Raw genomic sequence first — 23,314 nt, 5'->3', positions numbered from 1 at the left:
AAGAGAGTGGCTGGCTTAATGGCTGTGAAAAGGAGTCGAATAATACTCCGAAGCGTCGTCAGCTTAGCCTTGAGTGTGGCTTTCTTTCCTCTTTCTTTTTTATGAGCCTAGAACTCATAGTCTCATCTTTCAACCACACGCTAACCATCTTGTCAGCTAGTCCAATACTTTTCCAATATTCCAGGCTTTTCAGCTTGGCCGGTTTTTAGAAAAAGCACGTTCGTGGTGTTTATTGATATTGCTTATAATTGATGCAATTCCCCCTGAGAGATGGTTATTTACCAAAGCTCACCAATTGCCAGTATGGTTTTGCTCCCATTCTCATTACACAACTTTCTCACTGGGCCATCTCTCACCAAATCACCGCGTGTTGCTTGGCAGTCGATATAAAATCTCCACCTGCAAAGGCCGTCCCTTGCACCGTCTGGAGGCCTACTTTTACCAATCACCATTCGATACCAGGATTTCTTTCTTTCTGACCTCAGCGTGCTACACATCGTGACTCTCGACTCTCTGCCAGAACGTATCTTCAATTCACCCCATTACTACCTTTTGGCTATGTTCTTTTGATTGTCGAGTCATCTGTTAGTCGGCGATCCTCTTTCGAAATGTCCGAGGATGGTCCATAAATGCTTGGGCCAACAAATGTCACTCTTGGTGCTTTGTTGGACACATGGATTAACCTACCACTCAACAGGGCATAAGACGGATTTGATCCGCTCCCCACTGCTTTATCACGAGGTGGATAAGGATGATTTTAGTAGGTAGTTCGCCAACAGCGAAAATCCTTTCCAAAACTTACAATCCACTTGTTGGAGACTTTGTAAGGACAACTTCAAAATGGAACGGGTTTTTTTAACATGGTAAGAAATAAATTTTACTGATTCACGCTAAATACATCTAGAGACTTCTATTGGTCGTAATGCTACCATTTTCCTGTCCAAATAGCTTCCTGGGCTCGGGCAGAGTTGTCAGCCTGTGCTTAAGCAGTATCAAGAACGACAACCTCGGCCTCGGCCTCACCAATGCTCTCAACGGCGAGCTTGTCACCGGCATTGACACCATCAATGAAGGCACCATCACCCTCGTGAATCTCGGAATCCTCCCGGCCATCCAGGCGGATCTTGGCCTTTCCTCCCTTGGTCATGGGCACATGCACATAGACCTTTCTCTTCGTTTGCTCAGTAGCGCCTCCACCGACGGTCCACTCAAACTTCTTGCTTGGCTCGATGATACCGGCGGCCATGACAAAGTCGGCGTGGATGGGGATGGTGCCGGGGATGACAGGCTCAGCGTCCTTCTCCTGTTGGACTGTAGCTTCCTCGCCTCCTTTGAGAGGGCTCAGGATCTTGACAAAGTCTTGTCTCTTGGACTCATCGCTGAAGTGACGGGTGTGGTATCGGGGGGTAAGACCACGCTTCCAGGGGATGGCCCAGATCTGAAGAAAGTGGACTGTGTCTGACTTGTGTTCGTTGAATTCCGAGTGGGCAATGCCAGTTCCACCAGTGGTGAACTGGACATCTCCACGGTGCATGCGGTAGAACTTGTCAGACTGTCCTCCCTCCTTGCCCTTGGTGAGCATTGAGTCTCGGTGTGTGAGCTCTCCTGAAAGGATGTAGCTAAAGATCTCAAAGTCCCGGTGAGGGTGAGTAGGGAAACCCGAGTTGGCCTTTACTCGGTCCTCATTGAGGACGCGAAGAGAACCAAAGTGACTGAACCTCGGATCATACCAGTCGGCGAAAGAAAAACTATGGTAAGTGTTCAACCAGCCATGATCACTATGACCTCTGCTGCTGGAGCGATGAGGAGTGATCTTTGCGTGACGGAGAGACTTGGACATGTTCTTTGCGGCGTTCATTTGACTCTGAGTAGTTGAGGTAATTGTTGTAGTTTTGTTTGTGAAAATGTTTGTTGTAAGTTGTTGAATGTGAGTGAAGTAGTTGCTTGGATAGATGATGATGAGGATGGAAATTGTAGCGACGAAAATCGCAATCAAGGAACTGACGCGAAACATATATAGGCGAAATCACCGAATTCACGAGAATGTGCCTGCATGAAAATAGATTCGATTGATGATGATTGAAAAACGCTGACAAGATATAGCTAAGTATGCTTTGCTGTGTAATTGACTTTGTAATGATTGCTCAGCGATTTGGTTCGTTGCTACGCAATAATGTGGGGTAAATAGAAAGCTTTTGGTGATTATCTCAGGCTTACACAGACACTACTAATCTCACGTGACGTGACGTCTATCGTTTTCGCCAATCGAGGTGAGCTTTGGGCACACGCTACCACCAAGTCACCCTCCAATGACGAAGCTGGCATTTGATGGAAGCTCAATTGGAGGGGGCAGTGGAGTACGATTCGACTAAGTTCTCGAATGAAAACCAATTCAGCCTCGAACTATGAATACGATATGCGAGCTTTTTCTTATTAGACAGAACAAAAGACTGGAAGACACTCGACTGAGAGCTGATTGGTCCAAGCCCTTGGTTGCTGATTCTCCCTTTCCATAGCCAACCACCACTTGTTCGTTTTACGAGATACAACATCCATCCCTTCGGCATCATAACAAGCAATCTTTTTTGTAGTTGCCAATTGGCGATCGTTCCAAGAATCTGGATACGGGTTCTTTCAGCTCCCTACCACGTTCGGTAAGGGTATCCGATTTTCTGCCCCGTGAGGGGTGCCTCTCCCTTGTTGGCTTGGTCACCATGACGCAGAGTACAAACAAATCTAAGGCCTGTTAGGCAGACTGATTGCCTTCCTTTTTGTTGTTTGCAGTTATATAAGTTGCCCTTAAGGCAATCTATAGAACTGTCTAGTATTCTAGCCTGCCTATATAAGGCCTGGCTTCTTCTCTGTATGTAGATGAATCAAGATGCATCTTACATCTCTTCTAGGCTCAGCCCTTCCAATACCAGCCTCTTAGAGGGCAAGACGGACATATCAAGGATTGAAAGAATGAATGATCCCAGTCTGTCCATTAATCTTGGCTGTCAATGTTGCATGTGCCTTGCATGAGGAGGCAGGAAATGCGGCTCGTGCCCTTGGAATGGGTTAGGTGGATTGATGATGGTGGAGTATGAGCTTCAGCTGTGTAAGCCAAGAGCTCAGCTTGCTTTAGTGTCATTGAAGCGTTTGACATCAGTGATATTTATGTCCAATCACTTTGAGTTATCCTATTCTTGTAGTCAAGGTCTCTAACTATTTCCTTCATCTCAAGCTACCTAGCATAACCAACATTGAGCATTGTTTATGTTACACGCATCTCGAAGCTCTGATTATAGGATCTCACCACCACAACCAAGAAGAGATAGAGTTACATGAGACCAAAATCAGGAACACAATACACCTGAAACGATTGATCTGAGTTTAAGGATAAAGAGGCAGGTAATCTAAATTCTAGTAGAAGCTGGGTTAGATGTCAAGCTGGTTGTTCCAGATAACTTTTGAGGTGGTTGGTCATGTCTCAGACCCCTGTCCATCGTGATAGGCGACACAAATATCATGTCACCATAGCTGATCGATTCTTTCAGACAATTAAATGTGGATGTTCGATAGTCCAAGTCAATTGAAACACATTAAGAATAGCTCGTGTTCATGACCGTTGACAACATTCATTTGTGGACTTCACATGCAACCCATTTAACTCAATTGAGGATGGACCATCTCACACCGTCATAGCAAGTTCCCGACGGGCCGTATGAACTATACCTCTATAGGCTTAGTTACACCTTGTGCTGGCCTTGTTCAGTGTGTTGTCCAACGAAAAGCGCTGTGACAACACAGCAGTTCAGCTGCATTATCGCCTGAGGTGAGAACACGGATGCCAATTCTTGTGTGCCCAACATAATCGTGTCTCTCTCTTGAGTACAAAAGCACAGGTAATTCTCAAATCAAGTCTTTTTCAACCTTTTCCAAGTCTGTGTATCCGACTTCCTTCCTTTTCTTTTGGTAAGTCTCAACCCTCGATCCCTGTTCCAGACACCCAATCCTTCTTTGGTGGGGCAAAAGAGGCTGGGAATGGCATCGTCTACCTAGGTAGTATTACCAGCCTCTCCAAGGAACCCAACCTCGCGCAAAGAATCCTCATAGTCCAACCATATCTCATTCTTCTCTCTTAGCTTGCAGTATGCACTTGCTGTCCTTCTTCTCGCATCTTGTTTTGTGATATCAATTGGTCAAAACGAGCTTGTGTGTTGTATGTGAGTGTGGAGTGGGAAGAAGTCGGTCTGCATTCCAAGTTTTACACCCTCTCTCAGTCTGTTGCTCTTGATCTCGCCCAGAAAAAGAACCATAACAAGAATGAACTTCCAAAACTTCAACTTCGACTTTGTGGAAGCACCTCGTACGTGACACTATCACACCCTCTTTTGTTTGTCTGGTCTCATTTCGAAACCAAGACTATACACATACACATACACATACACATACACACATTACATTGCACTACACTACTATACACCTACACTCACTACACTTACATACATACATCTACACCAACACCACCCACACACGTACGCACGCACGCACACTTGGCACTTAACTGGCTTCGTCTGTCGGTGTCGCTGACGGGTCTACCATTACAGGTCAAGGTCCTCCAAAGAGGCAGACTCCTGGTCAACAGTCAATTGACGACGACGATCAATCATCTCAACCAATTCTTCACCCATATTATGATCTTAGACAGCGTGTAGGACGAAACTCTACCAATCCGTCAGCATCACCGCCTGGTGCTCTATTCTTTGCTCCATCACCTCCTTCTCTGCCACCATCAAAGGTCACAGCCTCGACAGCTGAGATCTACGGCCCCGAACGATTATTCGGTTCTGATCTTCCTGGAGGGTTTGCGGCACCTACACCACCAACGCAGACGCATCACACTGCACCGCCTGTCGCTCCTCCAGCTGCTCCAACTGCACCTACAGCTCCTACACCTGGGTCTGTTCGATTCGACGAGGCTCAATTAGCCATGTTCGCCGCCGAGAACGCAGCTCGCATGGCGAGTATCAAGGACGAGTTGACAATAGCCGCTGGCAAGGTCACTCCCGGCGTTGACGATACACCATATATTCAATACGCTCTCGAGGCTCTCACGAGAAATCACGGCGGTCCTTCTGCTGCGCATTTCCCTTCCGGATCTTCGAATGACTATGAGGAGGACTACCCACAACCAAGACGGTACGCCGATGAGGAGATGGCGAGGGGATACCCTCAATTGACACAACCGGAGCCCGCTTACGTTGAAGATCGTTTACCAGAACCGATCGAGACGCAAGCTCCTCGCTACGAGATGCCCGATACCTCCGCGCACCCTGCGCCAAATGCTCGGCATCACAACGAGCCCGTTGCTCATCACAATGCACCAGCCGTTCCTCAGTCACCAACTCCTTCAGATCACTCTGAGCCTGACCAGTTCGCTCAGAGGGAGAAGGCTCGCCCTCGATCCATCCCCATTGACCGAGCGCATCCTCCTCTCGTCTTCAAGCCTGCCATTCTTCGACCAGTCTTTATGTGCATCTTTGCCTTGTTGTGTTTACTCATGATAGCCGCCCTCATCTTCTGCGCTGTCTACTCACAAAAAGATGGTGGTTTCACTCCATATCCTGGAAGTATCTACAGCGGTCAATACTTTTTGTTCAGAATCTTGCCTCAAATATTCGCAGGAATCATCTTAATCTACGCCCAATCTATCGTCACTGCTTCAATGCGAACTATACCATTCACCGCCATGGCTGATGCTGAGCCCCGAGAACGATATCTCGCACTCTTCCGACGATTGCGTCCTCTCACATTTCTCATTCCATCGTTCACAGGACCCTGGCAATTCCAGTTCTTCAGCGTGTGCACATGGCTCGCTAATTTCACGATCCCTCTAATGAGCACAGCCTTCTCATGCATCTTCAAGGACCAGGGTTGGGTATGGGCTGCAGTTCAGGGTATTGCTTGGACACTTGTCGCGCTCTACATCTTGATGCTGGCAGCCACCATCGCTTTGACGATGTTCTGGCGCAATCGGTGGACGGGGCTCTTGTGGGATATTCGATCTGTGGGACATCTTCTCCCCCTGTTAAGTCAAAGCAACACTACCAGTAGCTACAACAGCCCGGAGGTTATCCAGCGCAGCTCTGTATTGCAGGACCAACTTCGACAGCGTGTTCTTGACCGACTCGGATACTGGCAGATGGATGGCCAGCAAGGTGGCGTGTGGTACGGCATCGGATCTGTTGGTGACGGTGGTCACACTGATTACAAAACCTACGACCTCGTCCTCAAGAAGCCCGAAATCTCACCTACGTCTTCTCTCGATGACCTTGAGGCTGAGGTTCGCCACTATAGGTACACGCCTATCGCCTTGCGCACTTCCGTAATTCTGGGCTCAGTCATCTTCATGACCCTCCTTATCCTCGCAATTGTTCTCGTCTCCTTCTTGCCCCAGACTCGACTGGACCAGGGATACTTCCCTCAAGTCCCTGCCCGACCTGGGGGCGGAGCTTTCTCTGCGGCCAACTTCCTCTACGCTTTCATCCCCTCTCTACTGGGCATGATTATGTTCTTGCTCTTCCAAAGCCTCGACGACGCTCTCCGCATCCACCAGCCCTGGGCAGACATGTCCAAGTCTTCTGGTGAGATTGCGTCCAAGTCCATCCTCGCCGATTACGCTGCTTGCTACCCCTTCCAGTGTACATGGAAAGCTCTCCGTAACGGCCACTGGCGTGTTGCTGTGACCTCTTTCATGGCCACAATCTTCATCTTCATCCCCATCCTCGCAGGTGGCCTCTTCATGGCCCTGACCAACTTCCGTGGTCAGGTCAAGATGTTCCCCAACATGCCCGTCTTCGGCGTTCTCCTCGCCTTTCTCTTCCTCTACCTCGGCTGCCTCTCTCTGATGCTGCCCGGCCGTCAGGCCCTCCGCATCCCTCATCCTGCCGACACTCTCGCCGAGATCATTTCTCTCAGCGCAGCTCGGGAGACCGTTTCAGACCCTGCTTTCTTGGCCGTTAGGGACACTGCAGACCTCAAGTCTCGGCTGGGTCTTGATCGCTCTGATCCTCGTGAGCAGTCAATGTGGTACTTTGGCGTTTCCCGGGACGAGCGCTACGAGAGTGTCCGCCCTATGAAACGATTTACCGAAAAAAGAATGAGATCTCATAGATCTACTTGATAATGATGCTCATAAGAACGAATTGATGCTGTAATGTTTAAAGGGGGGGTTAATGAGACGGAATGGCATCTCATGATAAGAACCCAGTCATGATTTGATTGTGTTGCGATACTTGGCTTATTGGACGCGTATGGTTTTGATTGTTTTGGTGTACTCGAAGCGTCTGTTAATTTTTACTCGCATGTTATGGCTGCATTGTGTGGGCGTTTTAGAAAAGGGCAAATACTTGGTTGATGTTCACACGTTCACACATTAAAGGATGGCTTGTTTATGTACGTTGAAGAGAAGGATATCTTGGGACGAATGGAATGGAAGTATTGGAATGTATCATGTTGCTGGGGAGTCTTGAGGAATTTATCACAATTTGGAGAAAAAGTAATGTCTCAGTTGCTTTTAGACTGCTTGTGTTGTGTGTATGGCTGGGGAACTTTAGAGCGGATGAATACGAAAGAAGAGGAGACCATATCTGGGTCTTCAGACTCCATTATTGCCAATTTTCAGCTGTTATAAGTATCAAGACATGGTCCCAATGCGTATGTGATAATTGTCATGGGCAACGAATGTCTGTGGTTGGGTGAGACATCGCCAACCACATGAAGGTATTTACAACACCAAAGCGAAGCACATGATCGTATGTCTGAGAACAAGTAGTATGTGGACGTCATCGTCAAGCTATTTTCATTCGGCAATAACCGTTGGTAGTTTAATCCTATATAAAAGAATTGCTATCATAAAGAACTCCCCGTAGCCTTTTCCTCTTTTGGTCTTCCCGGACTCAAATCAGGAATGTTCTTTCATGAGAACTCATATCCCGTTAGTTTGAGTGTACCCACACCTTTGTTCGTCAGTCAAAGACCCAGCCACCTTTTCCTTGCGCCTGCTCTGAATCTGGTATTCAGGCGAATGCATCTGGCTCAAAGAGCCAAACCCAGTATAACAAAGGAAATAATGAATAATGAGTGGCGGTCCACGTGCCACTCGCCCACTCCGAGATTGGGGGTTTTCCGGAACTCCGTGCTGGTTCTCTCGGCATTCATCCGTAAAGAAAGAGAAGAAATAAAAAAGAAAGGTCGTTATAGTCATGTCGCGTCTGGCAACGTCGATGCGTATAGTGGAGTTGCCCACTTGAGTCATAAATGAGTGTGAAGTTGTCATAGGTCGTAGAGACATCGTAGTTGGTATCATCATGTACGTGGAAAGAAGGTCGTCGTGAAAAAAATAAAAAGCAAACTGAAGAAAAAGAAAAGTGATATGGTCATCAGCCTCGACTGCGTCGTCCTAGCATACGCCCTATGACATCGTTTTGTCTCTTGCGAGGCGATGAAGGTGCAGTTCGCTGGCCTGTCTTTCGTTGGTCACTTCCTGACCGACGATGAAACCAGAATGAGCGGCTCCCAGACTCAGTATCAGAGTCATCATATTCAAAGACTGAGTGGGGCTCGGCCTCCGGTTTCTCTTCCGTCTCTGGTTGTGGAGTTGGCGGAAGAGGACGCATGCAAGGGAGAGACTTCTTTGAGCGCATCACAGAAGCGGGTGGCTGGGTTTTGGGTGCACAAACATGTCCCGCAGAATGGCGTAGGGCGGTTTCAGAGTGTGAATTGATCTTTGTGGGTGCTGGGGCTCGCATCTCTTGAGATGTCGTGGGACGTCTGTCCTTTGGTGTAGTAGGTCGGGGTGAGTCTTGAGAAATGGCAAAGCGTGCAACAAGTGGTGAGTTCTGAAGGGAGCGGAAGATGAAAACCTCTTCGTGGGGACGAGGAGGACGTTGAGGCTTCTGCCTCACATCTCGAGAGCATTGCCAAGATGGGGTCATTGGTGCATTTCGAGGTGGAAGTGGGAGAGGCTTTGGGAAGGGGGAGTAAGTTGCACTTGACTTTCGGCCTTGGTTCTGAATGCTCTTGGGGAGAGGCCATGGGTTGATACGGCGCTGCTCAGGCTGCTTCTGTTGTGGCATCTGCTGGATTTGCTGAATATGTTGTTGGGCTTGTGGGTGAGGAGATGGAATCAAAGCTGGATACTGCTTTCTTGGGTGTGCCTCGAGGTTGTTACTCTTGCTTGGAAGCCAGAAGCTATCCCAAAGCTCCGTAGCATGAGCGTGATACTGATAGTCGTCGTCCAGAGAAACTTCCGAGTCTGTTCGGTCGTCGATCAGACTGGGTGAAGATCCCTCAGACCCCAATGACGCTCTATCGTCAGAGAAGCGGCTTCGATAGTGCGTTGGGCGTTCCGGCTGTTGAGGATACGAGTAGTTGGTGACAGGGTAATACTTTGAGACGAGCTTGAGGTCAGCCAATCTGCTAGAGGACTCCATGGTGGATCGTGAAATTTGAAGCATGAAATTAACTTGCAACAATATTGATATCGAAATGAATAAACCAGGGATGCAGACGGCATGATATACAAATACATATGAAAGCAGAGAAGCTGTCAAAGGAAGTTGAAACATAGCGTGGGTCCAGTACACCCACTTTGAGCGTTGCATTGCATGTGTCTATGTTGATCAAGCAGACGCCCTTGACCTGGAGGGGCATTCCTGGGTAGAGGGGCTTCTCAGTCTAGCTCTAGCCATGGAGCCATCCCTCTTTTCAGACAACCCCAAGAGCATTCCGAACACTTGCATCTTCCCAAGGGCTTTGACAGGAACATGGGCTTGCTCTAGTTCGGGCTCGGGCCTCGGGGGTTTGTTTGGTATGCAGACGCGCGATTGATCCCTTGCGTCACACTTTTTGGCTGTGATTTTTTCTACACTCTCAGACTTGCAGTATCCGTAAACTATTACAGTTCTGCTGCAGATGCATGATTCTCTTTTCTTTTCTGCATCTGAGGTGCAGTAGCCCGTTGGCGGATGACCATAGTGCATCTTCCGTAAAGAAGCAATGTGAAATAATGATTCGGATAGGAGATTCAAATCCGACGACGCCGGAAAAAGCAGTCAATTGCTGGTAGGTACCAAAATAGACCAATTGACAATAAACAAAGGAAAGCTGGGCGAAGTCTCAAAGCACAGTATGCTTGACTCGTTCATGTAAGCAACAAAGGTCTTCTGAGCAGCGATGGTATGGTGAACTCGCATCTAGACAACTTCAACGAGCTTACCTCCTTGATTCTGAGTTGTTTACTCAGGACCAGAATGATTAGTGCATCCGTTCAACACGCGTTGTGATCATCCCTTAAGCGAGACGGCAGGTTTCCAAGGAATCGGGTCCCTAGTACTAGGTCGAGACACGCGGGAGCTCGTGAGGTTTGGTCCCTGGGGAATGTCAGACGCTGCCCACGATCGGCGAACAAGGCCCATGTTGAGAGCTATGTTTGGCTCGCGTCTTTGAACAGCAGTTGAGCCCTTTGTTCGCATTGAACACCGCAGTGTGGCCGAGACTGGTAACTCACACTTGGTATAGTGGTTCTTGTATGGTTTCAAAGGCATCTTGAGAAAAAATGATGGCAGTATCTGTTGGCACGCTCAGTATGAGACGCGTCTGAGCGCTCCGCTTGACTGAAGCATCTCGACAAGCGAGACTCAGGATAAGGCATTCAATATGGAGACCAGCAAGACCTGGACCAGCTGGAGCGGACAGAACGCGAGTCGCGACAGAAGTGACTGACACAGGCACGGCCTGAGCCGAGGGTTCAGTGTCGAGGTCTCGAGGGATCCTCCCTGCTTGGATATCCAGAAGATGGGAGAACTGCGCGGCCTCTGAGTGGAGTCGTGAGACATTTGTCTCCGATAGCTCAGAATAACATCGGCTGAGTGTTATTTGAGCTGAGATTGTGGATCTTTGATCCGTAGCAACGCAGTCTTTTTGTGGAATAGGAAAAATGCTCTATTACATCTGGATTCATTGACCGGCGACTCCGCGCGGTTTAGATTTGGAGACTGTTCCAGGGGATAGAGGCTGTAATGTTGAAGATAAGCTGAAGATTCAATGGCTAAGAATTCACAAGTGGAAGAGAAAGCTGAGGAAGGGCCATTTGTTAGCGCTTGTAAGGGAGGTCCCCAGTCAACTTCAGCTTGGCTCAAAGGAGGCACGTAAGCGACTGTTAGTTAGTCCAGTCTTATGTAATTATCATGAACTAGACATCTCCCTACCTCAGTATTTGCCAATCAGAGCAACTGCCGACGACAAGAAAAGTGATGTGTAGGAGATAATGCACTGAACAACTTTTTATCCCTGACTTGATGGTCGTATCGGTAGCTGTACCCTGCATTAGCTTGCACATCTCTTGAACTAAGGTACTGCATCGTGGACGCAGGGTCCCCACCATCTCCAGGAACCAAGCCAACGGAGAAAAGAGAGGATAAGATTCACTGTTTGCAAACTCAAAGATGAATACCGAAGCAATTTAATTTCAGTTAGAGCGTGGAAATCTAGTTAAGCTCAACAATAGGTAGAACCTACAGATATACAACATTCTTTCCTTTCCTGCATCTGCAATTCTATAACCTTTAAATATACTTACCGAGTATATATCTCTAGTTCAAGTTCTTCTCCCTTCACTAACCAAACTCCCTCATCTACACACTACATCTCCCTCAATGTCACCTTGGACCCTTTCTCCCGCATGAAAAACCTTTCGGATCAAAAGATGAGCCTCATTCTTCAAAATGCAGTTGTTGAGTCGAACCCCTTACTCAAGCATCAGAACTAACCTGCATGACACGATAGTGACAGTTTCTGAGCTTTTGTAACCCCCTTCTCTGGACAGTTCGCGCGATGCATGTCTTAAAATGGTCTTGTGTCAGGCCACCAGCCTCGCTGCCGCAAGGGCTTATAGCACCCCAATCGCTCATGCATAGCCTTTTCTCGATCTTAGATCGGCGATCTGACTGTGTTTCTGCCCTTCTTTATCGGTCATGACGTCTAAAATCTGATGTTTCGTCAAGGGCAGGAATGGTGATGGTGTTGATAAGAGAGTTATCTCGTGGTTTTCATGCACGCCTTGTATGTGTCACATAGTTGCGATCGAGAAAGTGCCAGATCGAGCATTTTGCGATCGTTCGCCAGCTGAAATGCAGAGTGCAAAGTGTGCCTGCATCTCGCATCTTAGCTGCAGATGAGATGCATGTTTTTGAGCTATTGGAAAGATCTGTCTAAGCAGAGATTTAGAGAGGGGCACAGCGAGTGGTGATCTCTTCTGGCTGCAGGATCACTCATCCGAACTGTATACGCATCTGAATTGTATACGGTGGCTTCTTACAGTCTTCGCACATCGGATTCGATAATCACGGTCCCGAATGGTCCTTGATGGAGGGTGCTTAAGGCTGAGAGCTCACTGACACATTTCGTATAGCAAGCCAACCAGAGGTTATTCCCATCACATCAGATAAAAGCCTATTTCTTGGGCTCTCTCATAGTCGACTTGTTACTCGACAATGTTCGAGATGAGCCGTCTCTCTGTCTGAGAAGCAACCAAAGAATCTCGATCAACTTTTGAGGCGTCCAGTAAGAGGACCGCGATGGTGAATATGTTGTAGAAGCAAGACTCATATCTCAGGAACTGGTTTTTGAAGGTAGGGATGCAATTCTGAAGCAATGTTCCTGGTTGCAACCATCATAGGATTCTTCTCGATCGCTCGATCTCTCAAGACACTCTTAGCTCTGCGAGATTTTGAACTTGTTATAAAGAAACCGGTGGGCTCATTAAACTTGTGGCTCCTTTCCATATCTCGCAGAACGAAATTGTCTCCTTGATCGAGATGAAGATTAATGAGATTCATGATGCCCTTCTCTCACGATTCTCACACGGGAGGATACTCGTAAACTACAGTCTAGGGTATCAGTCCACACCGTCTCGCGTTTCATTCCAACACAGTATCCGACAACGAACCGATAATGTCACAAAACATCCGAAGGCGCACTCTTGGCGAGACATGGCTACCGAATTGACTAAGCCGCCTACCTTACCTTTTCATCGACCAATTCGATAATCGAAGTACGCAGACAATGCTGCACCTTTTGCCCAACAGTTATCCTACAGAAGAGCAGTTTCGGCTCAGCGAATGTGATCATTCATGTTTCACTCGCCGGCTGTCTCATACGCTCGAGAAACCCGAACGCCAACTGAAGGGAGGGAGGAGGAAGTGCTTACTCGGTGCGCCTCTGACCAACAGCTCGATTCACCTTTGTTATTTTGTGGACGTTTGGGCGACACTTCTGGAGTTACACGAATATGCAACATGCAGGAGAAAAAAAAGCCCAATAACTCCCAACAACCTGCGAGATACCTACAAGTACTTTGTTGGGTGAGGCATCATGTAGAAGGGACAATAGCTCCGTAAGTGTCTGATATGGACTCGAATATGATCCAAACCGCGACATTTCGATGCTTTTTTTCTCAATTACAGATGCCAACCATAAAACTCAGGGCCTCCAACTGCTCCGCTTCAGCTTCAGCTCGAGACCGAACTAGGGAAACGAGGAACAAGACTCTGATTGGAGACTGAATACCCCATAAAACGGGGCGTGCCGTGGCTCCCGCTCCTCCAGACCAGATCTGGAATAGACTGCCTCATGAGCGTGACGGTATGAGATTGCGCTGTTGTCGAGGAATCAATTCATGCCTCACCGACCTTCAGATCATATGTTTACACACTCAACGTTGGGGCTTTCAGCACTAAAGCCTAAAGTCGGGAGAAGGGCTCGAAACAGATTAACTTACGGCATGCAGCTGTAGGAAACGTGGCAGTCAACCGTTGTTCCGCCTAACTTACCCTAACCTAACGCCATGACGCAGCGTTACACTCGGCCCCGTTTTCCACTTCCCATTTCGCCCAAGCAAACCAGCTGCTCGGTGCGGAAAACTTGGGCCAAAACCAGGGGGGGCTGGGGCGGGATCAAGATCCGGCTCCCGCTAACGGATGACAATTCTCACTTACAGTAACAAGATGAGCCCTAAAGTTCCAGCTAGCTCGAGGTCAAATGGCCAATGGTGCAGCCCGCCTCGCCCTGTCAGTTTTGTGCCCAAGGCTCCCTGGTATTGAGTTCTCGTACGCTGCAGCTCTGCTTCCACCTCGAACCCTGTATGTCAGGGGCGGTCAATATGATTAAGCAGGTCAGTCAAACGGACGATGGCCTATGCGCTTCCTCCTACGCTGGAGTCGGTCGGTAGCCCGAAGCTCTTAGATAATACTAGGTACTAGAGACGTGCGGCCATACAGAGGTTTGGCGAACTTAATAAAGGCAATACTTTGAGAAAGTGACAAGTTAGATGGTCAGATTAACCCTGGTCCGACTAAGCTTATCGGGTTTCGATAGAGATGGTTAAAGCCTCACTGCCTAATGCAACAATATGTGGTAACGATGCCAGGACTCGGCGAGATGAGATGAGGCGATATGGAAAGTCAACTGGATGGGTGAGTAGACGGGTCAAACGCCAGTCACCGAAACAATGCCTGAGAAACGGAAAAATATGATTATCAAGTGATTGACTGATATCCAAACCTCCAGCTCTCTGTCATTGTCCTACTCGTTAGGCCTTTATCGGATGGATTTACCCTAGAATCATTGATGGTCGACGCAGTGCCCGGCCTTATTCGAGAGTGCAGAGTCTAATGCATACGTACCGTACCTTACAAAGGCAAAGACATGAATCAAAGAAAGATAAAGACACTCGGCTCGAGTTGCTTGTCCAATGGCGATTTGAAGAGGGATGTTTTAAATAATAACGTATCTGTAGTATCTGTAGCCGTCTGGATGAACTCTCGCCGGCCAATGCTAGTACAATATGATGATCCTCGATCCCGGTTAAGCCTTAAGAAGAGTGGCATTATTAGTTGCATTAGCAAAGCTTTTATCGCTCTTCGTTCGCCAAACCAAGGAAACCTGGCGCAACTAATTCTATTGAGTCATCAATCGCGGCGGGCAGTGCCATTGCCAGTGCCAGTTGGTTTGAGGGAGGAGACCTTGGCGCAGTTTTGACAGCGCAACTTCCTTACCTACGTCAGTGCGCGCACCTTTCTTCTTCCCCTTCCATCTTGCACTTTACCCTCACCTCTTCTTCCTATCATCACCCCTAAAGAATAATTCTTCGCACATGATGGTGATATCTCAGCTCATGCGTGGATAACAAACTCCTCGGAAAGACGCCATTGGCCCGTAAAGAGGAGTATGTTGCTCTTGTGCTCCCCTTGCTTCGTCCTTCCCAGCCGCTCGATTTCCTTAGCTGCATTTGCAGCACTGCTTGTGCGGGCTCCGAGCTGCGCATGACGGCTTCGCGACAACGTTCAAGCCATTGCGCGACAATTACTAATTTTCGAGCCGCAAACAGATTCGCTGGACGAAAAAAGCCCTTTCAAACGGTCTCAATAAGAACATTCGACCAAACGAAGCGACCAGCTAATTAGCTGCTCGGCCACGCGCGCGCAAACCTCCAAACAACCTCTTTTTGTTCCTTGCGTTGGTATCGTCGAACAAATGCGATTGCGCGCAAACTCGCGTTGTTTCTATAAATTCCACCGCATAAAGTAATTGGCTACCTCAGTCAAATACTGACCATTTTCGCGCTGATTATTTTACGTATCGCGTGCGCGTGCGTTTTGTGCGAAGTGCTTGCAGTTGGAGATTCTCTCTTACTAGTGGCCCGTTTCTCAAGGACCTCTCAGCTTGTCTGGACCTTGGTCTGGCGGGCGGTCACTGCAGCTCCTAGCACCAACCCCCCCAATTTTCCAGCTTCGGGCCTGGCTTGGGTTTCCTGCCACCAGCTTTTTTTTGACATCACCAGCCGGTGCCCATCCTCTTGGGCTCACATACACTCACCCAATTTGACCCTCCTCACCTTTACTTCGCTCGCCTCAACATTCCAGTTGGGCAATTACACTTCTCGGTTCTGTCTCAAGTAGACTCAGTCCGGACTGAGACCTGGTCGTCCTTCCCGAGACCATTACTGTCATTCAGTCTGAAGAAGCCTCTCTATTCTGATCTGCTCACCCGTTTCGCAACTCGAAAAGAACCCGACTTTTGTACAACGCATCAAGAGCTCCCCCACTCCACCCTCCCGAAACATCCACCGTAACGCAACACACCACCGGCGCCCGCTGGTGAACCTTCAACTTGTCGAACTTTCGTAACCCAGTTCCTCGCCCTTTCAGCGCCGCAGACGTGACCAGAATACGACCATCATCTGCTTCTTACGACCGTCACGACCCTAACGTGCCCACGACCCCTACCCAGCACCCGCAACGCCAGCATTCAAGGACTCCAAGTCTTGGCTCACGACAGCTGTTTAATCAGACGTCGGATCCCATTGAGCGGCTCTCCACGCCCCGAAGTCTTCGTCGAACCCCAAGATTTGACGCACCTCCGACTCCAGCACCTGAGCCTCGCAAAGTCCATATCGCAGCTGCCTCCCTCGGTTTTGAACCCAAGGCGACCCTCGCACCCGTTGACAACCTACCGGAGAACCATCCCACTGTATTGGGACTCATCCCCGTTCGTTCAGCGCCGCATCAAACTCACCGCCCCCGCCGACGGCTCTCACAGGACCTGACTGAAGATCCTGACGAGGTGTCTTCGGAGCATCCCCAATCCCCTCCGAGACAGACTCCTTCCGTACCTGCAAACTATCCAGAACCACACCCCGTGGTTAAGATCTCCAAGCATACCCACAGCGCCATCCTCTTTGCACTCGAGGAGGCGCTGCGCAACCCCAATCCTTTCACTCCAGATCTCGAAGAGGAATCCGCAAGCATGGCCGATCTTATGGCTTCTGGAGGCATGCCTCCAGTATCCAATGGCAAGCCAGCTGCCTCTCCATTCCGCCCTGGCGCAACTCCTGGTCAAACGGGCTCACCCTCTGGTATCAGAGGCCCAAGGATGATCATGCAGGAGCGCGCAGCTCGGGAAGCGCGACAACGCGCCGAGGCAGAGGCGCAACAGCGCGAGAGAGCTGAGCAGGAGGCGCGCATTTTGGAGCAGGCTCGGAGAGCAGAGGAACAGCGTAGATCTGCTGGCGTTGCTGCTGGGCAGGTTCCTGACGCAGAAGCGCGTCAACCCATGAACCCTCAGCGTCAGGTGCAAGCCGCCCCTGATAACACATCAGCCCGCCCCCGGGCAAATACTACATCACAAGTACCAGCTAGCCGGCCCGGGCGATCTGGCACTACCAATCAACCACCTCCCCAAACTTTCACGGGCCCAACTCCCGGAAACCAACCCAATTTTGCTGCACAGGGCACTGAGAGCGGAAACCAGGGAGGGGCCAGTGGCTCAAAGACCCGAAATTCTTTTCCTCATGCGTTTGAGCGATGGGAGACGCTATCTGCGCACTGGGAAGGACTCACCAGCTACTGGATTCGCAAGCTTGAACAAAACAAGGATGAGTTGAATCGGGATCCTTTGAATCAACAGCTCGCGCGCCAGGTGACAGATCTATCTGCGGCCGGAGCCAATCTATTTCATGCCGTTGTTGAGCTTCAGCGTCTTCGCGCAAGTTCGGAGCGAAAGTTCCAGCGATGGTTCTTCGAAACTCGAACTGAATTGGAGCGCGCGCAAGAAGTCAATGCCATGTTGGAGGCTGCCCTGGACCAAGAACGTCGAGGCCGAGCAGATGCTATCCGAGAAGCTGTCGAGAATGAGCAAGGAACTTCTAAAGCTCAGAAACAGCTCGCTGAGATGCGCAAGGAGCTGTCCATCTCTAAAGAGGAGGCGCGTCGTGCATGGGAGGAATTGGGACGACGTGAGCAGGAGGAACGTGACAGAACGCTGTCGCTACAGTCAGGACAGCCTACTATTGTTGGAGGCGTGCAAGTGGTTCCAATGACACATGGCGGTCCAAGCAGACATCAAAGCAGCCGAGCTCAAGGGGCTTATCAGACTGAGTATGGAGCTGGCTACCCGCCTGAGACGACTTCCTCTCCCCAGACTCAGCCTCCAACAACAAATGCTGGCGAATATCGTCAACAGGGTGGTGACCTTCAAGCACCAGTATCAGAGGGTGGTTACAGCGAAGGTGAGTACGTGATTGATGCAAATGGCAACTTCCTGTTGGATGCCCAAGGAAATAAGATTCCCTTCGCTGGACCACCCTCTACATATTCCGGTTCTGATGCTGAAGCAGAAGAGTATGCAACGCCCGCTACCACCAACCCGCCAAGCGGTAAACAAGATTCTCCTTCCACCTCTACTGGGGGAGGAGGCAGTGGAGGGAGCGGAGGCCAATGGACTGGCGCATACTCAGACCCCCAAGACTATTCCGGCCAAGGCTATGGGACTCCTGGCTGGGAGACAGTCCCTCGCCATCACCATCCTACCCGGCTGAGTGATGTCATGGAAGAGGAGGATGAACGCAGCCGAGCCAGTACGAGCCGTGTATAGGACTCTGCGAGTTCATGCTGATGCGCATGGCCGGCGTGTATACGACTCTCTTTTCAAACAGTAATTTAATTGCAACCAAACGACACGTTCATTTGAAGCCGGGACGAGTACAAAACAACTATGCTCCGGCAGAGCAAAGGAGAGCCCTAATTTTTCAGATCAGTTGTCAGTTACAGTTCTATGTTGGAGCGTCGTCGCATTATTACAGCCATTCCCGCTTTACAGCACTGGAAATTCGGTCCCAGGACGTGTTCTGACATCTGTACATTCGACCGAAACGAGTTTCCAAGGCCAAGTCTGCATTTAGAGAAGGTCTTCATTATGCCATAATAATCCACACCATGCCTGGGACCCTGTTCGAATTGACCGCTTTTTGTTCAACCGTATCTATACATCAGTTATACACATCGAAGCAGACTCGGGATCACACAGCAAAACAGTTGCCTCGTGTGTTCTTACCTATCTCTTTTATTATGAACTTATCATGAAAAGTTTCGGACGATTGAATCAATAGCGACGAAGAGTTGTTGCGGATATGGTCTTTCCATCACGAAAAGCTTCACTTCTGACCTGATCAGTCCGGAGACAGCTTTGCTACTAGGGGACGTTTGGAGTTGATATCTATTGCATGTATGGTTTCCTTGCTAAAATAAGAACGAGATGATGAGATGTGGAGTTGAGGGTCTTGGAGTACGGAGTGCGTATGGAAATTGGAGTTATTGCTGTTGTTTTTCTCACTCGCATGGATGACAGGAGATCCTGGCCAACTAATAATTGCTAGATGGGATCGGTGTTGCAGGGCCACATTCATAAGGACTAGACTACAGGGTCAACGTAAAATTTCTACGTTTTACGATGTAAACATTTGACCAATTTCAAGGAACATGTTGTATGTTCGGGATTGATATTGCAGGTGACTAGACCAACCGCAACTGCGCTCGAAGGCATGTGTGAATAGAAAATGCAAATACTCCAGCGGCAATGCGTTGCCGTCGATACTATTCATTCGAGCCTGAAAACGTATATATGTGTGTGTGGACATTGGTATGCGAAGGGTTGTTTGAAACCCAGGAGCCTTGCCATGGACACGAATCAAGAAACCCAGAAGAAACTCTACACAAGAAAACGCCATTCGTTCGCCTCTCTTACTCGTCACAACTCCGAAAGCTACATAGAGAGATATTTCGTATTCATACAGCTGCGTCACCCCTTGTCTCAGCACCGTCCTGCTGAGATGTGGTACCCCAAGGAAAGCCATCGCTGGTGCTAGCTTGTGATGGCTGGCGGCTTCTGCTCCTGAACCAACTCAATGAGAGGATGTTACCAAGAGCGCCTGAGTCTGTGGAGCTCCTGTTTCTCTGGTATCGACGGGCCTTGAGACCTGGAAATCCTGTGCTCTTCCGCCTTCGTCGTGTAAGTCGTCGAGGTGTAGATTCGGTGCTTGGCCCAGATTCATCCCCAACAGGGCCACTGGTGGTAGATCTCTTGGTTGGGAGCAGAGGTGAGGACTCTGTATGGCGTGGCAGTGTAATAGACCGTCTCCTATTGCCTGGAGTACTGGGCTCATCTCGATCCTCCAACTCATCCCAAATCTCAGCTCGCTCAGCCCACCGAGGGGTCCTCTTGCGAGAGGGGACCAGTGGTGTTTCGTCAATCGCGGGCGGGAATGTTTGATATGTATGTGGAATTGAGTCTTCGTCTGCAACGGCATTATCTGAGCCAAGTAGCGACTCTTCCTCCTCGGTGTCCTCCACCAGTCCAAGACCAGGAGCAAGGGATGACTGTCCAACGCCGGGTGTATGCTGCTCGTCGCTTAATCGCCATGAGAGTGCCAGGACACCCGAAAGCAGAATGACAGTTCCTAAAGCGATGAGACATGCTCTTAGAGGCGATATTAGGCTTGTCTGGTTGAAATATATCAAGCCGTCAAGAATGGCAATGATGTTGTAGACGCAGAAAACCAAAGGGTAAAGAACCGAGGTTGAAACAAGTTTGAGACCTCGGTGTAAGTAGTAGAGCTGGCAGAGAGCCAGCGTGACGAGAGCTAGGACAATCGCCCAAGATTGCCAATGTACGAACTGGTTACGTCCAGCAACGGTCTTGATGACCAGCTCCACCGAGGACTTGGCAAACAACAGCGCATGAGCAGAGAGATCTCCACTGATGACGCCGTAAGTAATGCCTCGAGCCAGCCGAAACCGGGCGTCGTGTGATAGGCTCGACATGCTGTTGATTAGATCAACGGCCAGCGCCAGAGTGAGGACAAAGAGCGCCTGGAGTATCATCCAGACAATGTATGGCCTTCTCGCCATGAGTTCCAATAGCTCCTTCAAATCATGCGCCGGTGAAGGAATGGCTCCGAATATAGCGATCAATACAGCACCGGTTGTGACGAGAATCGTGCCGGACAAAGACCATCTTGTGAAAGGTTCGCTGAGGATCAATGATGCGCATATCGAGTTGAATACGAGGCCAGCAGCCTGCAAAGTCGAAAGAACGGGGAGCGGAAGTGTCGAGATCTGAATACTGCTTCCCAGCAAGTTTGCTACAATAAACATGCCCATGCCAATCTGCCACCTCCTCCTTCGGTAGGGTGGCCGTCGGACATCATGAGGTCCCTTTTCGTCCTCGAGTATATGCGACTTTCGCTGCAAGGTCAGACCTAGGCTCTGAACACTGGTCGATAGCAGTCCAACAATAATTCCAAGCTACAGTCGCCAACATTAGCACTTTTATCCATTCACACAGCGCTGTACGCGACGTACAGCTATGCTCCCTCCAGAAGAGATGCCGCCAAGCAACCCCATTGCGCCTGTGCCAGGTCCGAGGTCATCTGGCAAGGGAGAGTTGAGGCGAATTGTTGAGACGTCGCATAGGCAGTGTATTTGGTACAGGAATCGCTTCGTGTTACTGGACTAGTAAAGGGTGTGTTCGTTTCGATAGATTCAAGGGGAATGGCTGGTTGAAGCGCTAGTCGTAGGTAACGCGGGAGGCTATTGAGCTGCCGCCGATCGGAGAGGTATACCAGCCGGTGCTTTATTCGAGAGAGGACCAAAGGATATAGAGAATGAATATGAATACCCAATTTGATGCGATAAATTCATGTCTTGAATTGAAACTAATCAATAGAAAGTCGGAGGCGGACAAGCTTGAGTCGTGCGTGGGACACCTGACGTGAGTAGAGTACAGTAGAGCAGAGAGGCATGCAGCTCTAACACGGGACTAGTTAGCCACTGTGGCGGTGAAGTTACATAATGCACATGTAAACCATGCAAGATAACCTTGAGCTGATTTCAATTATTCACTCTCAAATCCGTACGCGTTTAAAATAAGGCCCTTCCCACAAAATACACCTCATCTTTCCGCGGACTACATGTATCTTGCGATGAGGTGTGAGAACGAGACTCTTTGTTGAATGGCTGTGCTACCTACCTTACGTAGTGTACTCTAAACAGTGGGGAACAACTGTGGCTTGACTACCTAACCCCCCAGCTCCAGTCAGTTCCCTGCTGGAGCACAGTAAGATACAGCTAAGGAGCTGGTAGGCTGGGTCTTGGAACGGCTGGCGTCACATACACAGCTACCAACTCCATCATAGTCCATCGCCGACCTTGACCTTCACTAACGAGAGGCCATCGTCAGCCTTTTACCACTTCAACCTTGACCCTATACAGGGCTTTCCTTATCATCCTCTCACCTTTTGAATCTACCAAATCCATATAAATCTGCCCATCATGTCGCAACACGCCTTGTCCGACCAGCAGGTACGCATGCCCAAACGACGCAATCCCTCGTCCATCTCACCAGTCCTCTAATTCTAACGCGCGGTTCTCCCCACAAATAGGTCAACAATGAGCTCAGCAAGATGACGGCGTTCATCAAGCAAGAGGCCATGGAGAAGGCCCGCGAGATCGAGATCAAGGCCAATGAGGAGTTCGAGATCGAGAAGTCCAAGCTCGTCCGCCAGGAGACAGACGCCATCGATAGCCAGTACGAGAAGAAGTTCAAGCAGGCCACCATGTCCCAGCAGATCACCCGCTCAACCGTTGCCAACAAGACGCGACTCAAGGTCCTCGGCGCCCGCCAGGAGCTGCTCGACAACATATTCGAGGAGGCCCAGAAGAAGCTCGCTGAGGGTGCCAAGGATAAGGGCAAGTACCAAAAGGCCCTCAAGGGTCTCCTGCTCGAGGGTTTCTACGCTCTGAACGAGCCTGAGCTCCAGGTCCGCGCGCGCAAGAAGGATTACGATGTTGTCAAGAAGGCCATCGAGGAGGCTGCCAAGGAGTTCAAGAAGGAGCTTGGAAAAGATATTACGGCAAAGATTCAAGAGGACGATCCTCTCCCCGAGGGAATGTACGTGCAAGCCTTTCCCAGAAGATGCCTGAAGGGGGCAGCTAACAGAGTATTAGTGCTGGCGGTGTGGTTGTTATCAGTGGAAATGGAAAGATTGACATCGATAACACTTTTGAGGCGAGATTGCGACTCTTGGAAGAGTCTGCTGCTCCTGCAGTACGAGAGGCTCTATTCGGCAAGAATCCTAACCGCAAGTTCTTCGACTAAACCCCCTTTGGCCACCATAAATATCTCTATATGGGAGCCTCTACATACCGTTTCCATGAGTGCACGACTGGGGAGGCTCTTCAACCATTCGCGACCCGCATTGTTCATCAGTCTGCGCTTGTAGTTTAGATGCTGTGTATTGTGTTTGACTCTTTTGTCTGATTTGGGACTTGGCCCGCGGTAGAATTGATTACACGTTCAAATACTCGCGGCATACAACAGTACCTAGTGAATCGCCGTACGCCTTCATCTTTTCCGCCTAGCCCTGTAGCTCTCA

At 49.5% G+C, this 23,314-nt stretch overlaps 6 protein-coding genes across 6 annotated transcripts; 3 read left to right on the top strand and 3 right to left on the bottom strand.

Annotated features, from left to right (window-relative positions):
- Nucleotides 1–850: 850 nt before the first annotated feature.
- On the bottom strand, nt 851–2,157 carry FOBCDRAFT_225815 (RmlC-like cupin domain-containing protein). The gene has a single exon (XM_031186664.3). It carries the CDS (start codon nt 2,012–2,014, stop codon nt 983–985), a length of 1,032 nt encoding a protein of 343 aa, XP_031037799.3. The 5' UTR covers nt 2,015–2,157; the 3' UTR covers nt 851–982.
- A 1,663-nt stretch (nt 2,158–3,820) lies between these two features.
- Nucleotides 3,821–7,662, top strand: FOBCDRAFT_163462 (uncharacterized protein). The gene is made up of 2 exons (XM_054705044.2): nt 3,821–4,351; nt 4,593–7,662. The coding sequence occupies exons 1-2, from the start codon at nt 4,309–4,311 to the stop codon at nt 7,166–7,168; spliced, it is 2,619 nt and encodes an 872-aa protein (XP_054561019.1). The 5' UTR covers nt 3,821–4,308; the 3' UTR covers nt 7,169–7,662.
- Nucleotides 7,663–8,426: 764 nt separating this feature from the next.
- On the bottom strand, nt 8,427–9,479 carry FOBCDRAFT_203009 (uncharacterized protein; the record flags this gene model as incomplete). Its single annotated transcript, XM_054705043.1, has 1 exon — nt 8,427–9,479. One exon carries the CDS (start codon nt 9,477–9,479, stop codon nt 8,427–8,429), a length of 1,053 nt encoding a protein of 350 aa, XP_054561018.1.
- A 4,727-nt stretch (nt 9,480–14,206) lies between these two features.
- On the top strand, nt 14,207–18,477 carry FOBCDRAFT_275504 (uncharacterized protein; the record flags this gene model as incomplete). The annotated part of the gene is made up of 2 exons (XM_054705042.1): nt 14,207–14,267; nt 16,238–18,477. 2 exons carry the CDS (start codon nt 14,207–14,209, stop codon nt 18,475–18,477), a joined length of 2,301 nt encoding a protein of 766 aa, XP_054561017.1.
- Nucleotides 18,478–19,489: 1,012 nt separating this feature from the next.
- On the bottom strand, nt 19,490–21,631 carry FOBCDRAFT_41205 (uncharacterized protein). Its single transcript, XM_031186674.3, has 2 exons — nt 21,243–21,631; nt 19,490–21,185 (listed from the first exon to the last, which is right to left on the bottom strand). Exons 1-2 carry the CDS (start codon nt 21,282–21,284, stop codon nt 19,668–19,670), a joined length of 1,560 nt encoding a protein of 519 aa, XP_031037809.2. The 5' UTR covers nt 21,285–21,631; the 3' UTR covers nt 19,490–19,667.
- A 418-nt stretch (nt 21,632–22,049) lies between these two features.
- FOBCDRAFT_41194 (ATPase, V1/A1 complex, subunit E) lies at nt 22,050–23,269 on the top strand. The gene is made up of 3 exons (XM_031186676.3): nt 22,050–22,241; nt 22,322–22,830; nt 22,887–23,269. Exons 1-3 carry the CDS (start codon nt 22,212–22,214, stop codon nt 23,035–23,037), a joined length of 690 nt encoding a protein of 229 aa, XP_031037811.1. The 5' UTR covers nt 22,050–22,211; the 3' UTR covers nt 23,038–23,269.
- The last annotated feature ends 45 nt before the right edge of the window (nt 23,270–23,314 follow it).

This window comes from Fusarium oxysporum, chromosome VI, assembly GCF_013085055.1.
Source record: "Fusarium oxysporum Fo47 chromosome VI, complete sequence".
NCBI lineage: Eukaryota > Fungi > Ascomycota > Sordariomycetes > Hypocreales > Nectriaceae > Fusarium > Fusarium oxysporum.
The sequence above is the reverse complement of the archived record's forward strand: the minus strand, read 5'-3'. Positions and strand labels throughout refer to the sequence as shown.

What these genes read in the sequence shown, in the direction of transcription:
- FOBCDRAFT_41205 (XM_031186674.3), bottom strand. Translation starts at nt 21,284, where the DNA reads ATGGGGTTGCTTGGCGGCATCTCTTCTGGAGGGAGCATAGCT. An exon ending in CTTCTGGAGGGAGCATAGCT is followed by an intron (nt 21,186 to 21,242) that starts GTACGTCGCGTA and finishes TGGCGACTGTAG; the next exon opens with CTTGGAATTATTGTTGGACT.
- FOBCDRAFT_163462 (XM_054705044.2), top strand. Translation starts at nt 4,309, where the DNA reads ATGAACTTCCAAAACTTCAACTTCGACTTTGTGGAAGCACCTC. An exon ending in CGACTTTGTGGAAGCACCTC is followed by an intron (nt 4,352 to 4,592) that starts GTACGTGACACT and finishes CTACCATTACAG; the next exon opens with GTCAAGGTCCTCCAAAGAGG.
- FOBCDRAFT_41194 (XM_031186676.3), top strand. Translation starts at nt 22,212, where the DNA reads ATGTCGCAACACGCCTTGTCCGACCAGCAG. An exon ending in ACGCCTTGTCCGACCAGCAG is followed by an intron (nt 22,242 to 22,321) that starts GTACGCATGCCC and finishes CCCCACAAATAG; the next exon opens with GTCAACAATGAGCTCAGCAA. An exon ending in GATCCTCTCCCCGAGGGAAT is followed by an intron (nt 22,831 to 22,886) that starts GTACGTGCAAGC and finishes ACAGAGTATTAG; the next exon opens with TGCTGGCGGTGTGGTTGTTA.
- FOBCDRAFT_225815 (XM_031186664.3), bottom strand. Translation starts at nt 2,014, where the DNA reads ATGTTTCGCGTCAGTTCCTTGATTGCGATTTTCGTCGCTACAATTTCC.